The 4700-nt window shown below is 37.7% G+C and overlaps 1 protein-coding gene across 1 annotated transcript in view; it reads right to left on the reverse strand.

The window, feature by feature from the left end:
* The window catches only part of LOC143025267 (venom protein 302-like), a 13583-nt gene extending 12154 nt beyond the window's left edge, over positions 1–1429 (reverse strand). The window contains exons 1-2 of the mRNA XM_076184731.1: positions 1323–1429; positions 887–1076 (exon numbers count right to left, since the gene is read on the reverse strand). Of these exons, the coding sequence (XP_076040846.1) occupies positions 887–954 (68 nt within the window). The 5' untranslated portion in view covers positions 955–1076; positions 1323–1429. The remainder of the gene's footprint in view (positions 1–886; positions 1077–1322) is intronic.
* Positions 1430–4700: the final 3271 nt, after the last annotated feature.

The following is a 4700-nucleotide window of genomic DNA, read 5'->3' on the forward strand; positions in this document are numbered from 1 at the left end:
TGCCTCCAATTTGCCATAACTAGCCTTAAATGCATGTTTACTTCCAACCTGGGGTGAGGGTGTTATTAGTTAGTATTACGAACAAGTTTTCAGTTACTTGACAGTTATAGGAACACATCTTTGCTACCGGAGGAGAGGGGGGGGAGGGTACCAAAAATGAATAGAATAGTCTGGCGACAACCAGAATGAAAAGTAAAGTGCCACCTGGCAGGGAAGGGCGGTTGTTTGTTTTGGGCATTTGCTACTGAGGTCGTGTCATCGAAATGAAGAGATTAAAAAGCATAAGTAAAAGGGGGGAAAATGTCTTACATTACGAATTTTTGTTTTTCGAGACAATGACCTATCTGTTCCTTGTTCTGGTCAACGCCAAATTATTTTATTCAGTGGATCAAGGTCCAGGGTTGCTCCTAATTTGCACACCAGATATTGTGACCTACAGCGATCATCTTGCTTGAGAAGGTTAAAAGCTTTCTTTGCGATCCTCTCCCTCATAGAAGGACAAGTCGTTTTCCGAGTCATTCAGGGGAAACTTTAGCATTCGGACAACGAAAAGGTAAGGATCTATTCCCTGGAGACAACCTGGACAAAATCGACGTGACCCAAGTTACCATACACGTTAAGGTTACAGCTCGTCCTCGCTCCCTCAAGGATGACCTCAAGAGAATGCTCTTACTCGGTCCTAGAGGGGGACCTACCCGACCCCACCGCGGTAGTCTGTCACAAATTCTTTTAGTTCTCAAGGGCGACTTTGGAGAATGACCTTGTCTGACCCTGAAGGAGGACCTGCCCGACCTCATGACACATACGACCCAATGGCCCTGGTGTGATGTTAAAACGCCTTTCCACTCTCAAGGTTGACCTCGAAGAGTGATCTTACCCAACGCACCTTTTCACGCTGACGAAGATGCACAGGAGAGCCAGAAGGAGAACGAGTGTCGAGGTGGATCGTGTCATCTTGGTGCAGAAGAAGCTCTCGCCGAAGACTTGAAGTTTCAAGGTGGACCACTCGCTGTGCGTGTGAGGGTGAGATACTGCCTGCAGGGGTGTGGCAACACGGCTCTTGGTTCTTCCTCGACCTGTATCAAATAACGTAAACAACTTCGTTCAGTTCGCCTACAGGAAAAACTGAGGTTTTATACATGTAATCACCTTATGTATACATATACTTGATTACTTTCTTTCAAAACCTCAGATATAGTTTCTACTTGTTTCCAGAGAGGAACCCCACAGTCTCAGGAGATCAAAAGCCTGTAAGAGGCGTGTCTTCTCCTTTGTAGTACTAAGGACGAGTACTTAAGCTCGTGGTGTACAGAACGACGTACTTCGGAAGCGGCGACAAAAGACGGTCTCTTGACGGGACGAGGAGTCTTCCTGTGGGTCTTGTTGGAGGTCTTGCTAGTCTTGCCCCGTCCCGCTCACCGTCTGAACTCGTACTGGGCGATCCACCGTCCTGCATGAAGGAACAGGCAGTGCCACACCTTTGCAAAAAAAGAAGAGCAATAAAAACAACAACTAAAACGTGTTACAAGGATGCAGAAGATAAATGATGACGGGAAGGAGGACACAGATAATAAGAGGTGGGAAGAACAATGTAGAGAGGAGGAGGAAGAGGAGGAGGAGTAGAGAGAGAGGAGGAGAGAGGCAGACATGTTTGTTCAAGCGAAGATGTTTAGCATCTTTACCGTTGCCCAGTTAACGACGAATTATGTCTTTATTAAAAAATGTCGACAAACCATTTTATTTTTTTTTCTCTCTATGCGAAAGCACGCTCGTTAATGAAAAAATAATAACAATGTGTTAATGGATAAAGAAAAAATATCGTGAACAAAAAAACAACAACCTAATCGCAGATTTTTTTTTTAATTACTTTAAACGCAAAGTCGGTTAGGTGTTGTGACCTTGTCACAAAAAAAAAAAAAAAAAAAAAAAAAAAAAATCGAATACTCTTACTTTTCAGGTACGCCTAGCTTAGGGTCCGGTTTCCACCCAGCATCTAACACTTTCTCGGTTTGATAGTAAAGCTATTAGACCACTTACTCAGAACCTTAGTAAAACAACGAAAAAAGAGAGCGTTTTTCTTTGGTTTCCGACCTAAGTCAGGGTGTTTCCTACATATCCAGTGAAAAATTTGGTCTATACCTAGACTTTTCTGAGAGAGAGAGAGAGAGAGAGAGAGAGAGAGAGAGAGAGAGAGAGAGAGAGAGAGAGAGTGTGTGTGTGTATTTACCTAGTTGTATTTACCTAGTTGTATTTTACGGGAAGGGGAGCTATGCTCGTGGTGTCCCGTCTTCATATCTCATTTTATCTAAACTATTTTTAAATTCATGTATTGTTTTTGCACACACCACTTTCTCATCTAACTTGTTCCAAATGTCTATTACTCTGTGAGGAAACTTGTTCTTTTTCAGATCTCTTCTATAGCTGTCTTTCTTGATTTTCTTTCCGTGTCCTCTTGTATTTCTATCATCCCATTTTATTAGGTCCTCTCTATCAATAATTTCTATGCCTTTCATGATTCTGTAAATAGTTATCAAATCTCCTCTCTCTCTTCTTTGCTCTAGTGTCTGTAGCTCAAGTTTTGCTAGTCTCTCTTCATATGACAGTTTTGAGAGTGTTGGTGCCAATTTTGTAATTGCTCTTTGTATTCTTTCAAGTTTTGTTATACATTTTTTGTACTTGGTGACCACATCGTTGCTGCATACTCCAATCTTGGTCTTATCAAAGTGATTAGTATTTTCTTCACCATTTCTTCATCCAGGTATGTAAATGCCACTTTGATTGTTCTTATTAAATTATAAGTTTCTCCAAAAATCTTGTTTATATGTTTCTCAGGTGACATATTATTCATAGTAATGACTCCCAGGTCCTTCTCATTTTCAACTTTTTTTTTATTCCTTCTTCTCCCAAGTTATATGATCCTATTATTCTTTTTTTGCTTTTTCCAAATTCCATTATACTACACTTTTTAGTATTGAACTCCATCTCCCACTTCCTACTCCATTCCCATACTTTATTTAGATCACTCTGTAGTGACTCACAATCTTCTTCAGTGTTCACTTTTTTTAACAGTTTTGCATCATCTGCAAAGAAGCTCATATAACTTTCAATTTCTTTATCCATATCATTAATATATATAGTTATCACTACTCTCATTTTTCTTTCTTGCAAAAAGTCTTCCATCCATTTAAGCAGTTTGCCCTGTATTCCTCCTTCAGTTTCTAATTTCTTAAGCAACTTCTTATGTGGTACTTTGTCAAAAGCTTTTTTTAGGTCTAGAAATGCACAATTAGCCCATCCATCTCTTTCTTGTATTATATCTATTAGCCTTGAATAGAAACATATTGAATTGGTGACGCATGATCGTCCTTGTCTGAATCCAAATTGCCTTGGATTTAGCACTTTTTTTTTCAAAATACTTGACCCATCTACTTTTGATCATTCTTTCACAAATTTTTGCTATTGTACTTGTTAGAGAGACTGGTCTATAGTTGGTAGGGTCTTCTTTATTTCCCCCTTTATATATATGTACTATATTTGTTTTTGTTTTTTCAATCATTTGGAACTTTTCCTTCTTTCAAGGAACTGTTTATTATGCTATGTATTTTGTGTGCCAGTTCATTTCTGCATTCTTTCAAAATCCAGTTTGCTATTTCATCTGGTCCATGCGATTTTCTGACATCAAGATTACTCAAATGTATCATTATTTCATTCTTTGTTACTTCTATTTCTTTCATAGGGGGGACTTTCTCTTTCTATTCAATCTCTCCAGGTTGTATGTTCTCCCTTGTAAACACTGATTTAAAATGCTTGTTCATAATTTCTGCCATTTCTATTTCCTCTGTGTATTCAACTCCTCCTTGTCTTAATTTCTCTAAATCTTGTTTGTTTTTCAGTTTGTTATTTACAAATCTGTAAAAGAGTTTTGGTTGATCTTTACATTTTTTTTATGACATCTTTTTCATGATTTCTCTTTTTCTCTCTTCACACTTGTACATATTCATTTCTATAACAAGTATATATTTTCCATTTTTTAGGTCTGTCTTTTTTCCATCTGGTCCAGGCTTTGTCTCTTTTGTCTTTTAACTCCCTACAACTTTTGTTGTACCAGCACTTTACATATTCTTTTTCTTGTTTTTGTCTTGAGACATTTTTCCACTCCTTTTTTATAATTTTTTGTCAAAATATTCCATTTCTCTTCCACTGTTGTATCTTCTTTGTATATTCTTTCCCATTTTTTTAAGAATTATCTTATTTTATAAAAAAAAAAGATTATACATCATTCTTCCTTTTCTATATTGTTCATTTCTTTTCATGCATTTTTCCTCGTTTAGTTCCAGTTCAATCAATATGTGGTCACTTTTACTTATTGGTGTTTTATATTCAATTTTTTCCACTATTTTAGGTTCAGATGTGATTATTAGGTCTAGTCTCGATGGTTCTTCTTCATTTCTATACCTCGTGTTCTCTTGTATCCATTGTGTCATTGTATGGTCAATAATCATCTCAAGTAGAACATTTCCCCATGAGTCGTCTCGACCCTTTACTGTCATCTCTTCCCAGCAGACTTCTTTGCAATTAAAGTCGCCCATCATAACTATTCTTCCTCCTTCTTTAATTATCTTATTTAATGTTATCTTTGTGTCTTCCAACATACTTTTATATTCACTCTTTTCCCACGAGGCTGTTTTTGGAGGCACATA

This window comes from Oratosquilla oratoria, chromosome 5 (genome assembly GCF_046742065.1).
Source record: "Oratosquilla oratoria isolate Oo_2021 chromosome 5, ASM4674206v1, whole genome shotgun sequence".
Taxonomy (NCBI): domain Eukaryota; kingdom Metazoa; phylum Arthropoda; class Malacostraca; order Stomatopoda; family Squillidae; genus Oratosquilla; species Oratosquilla oratoria.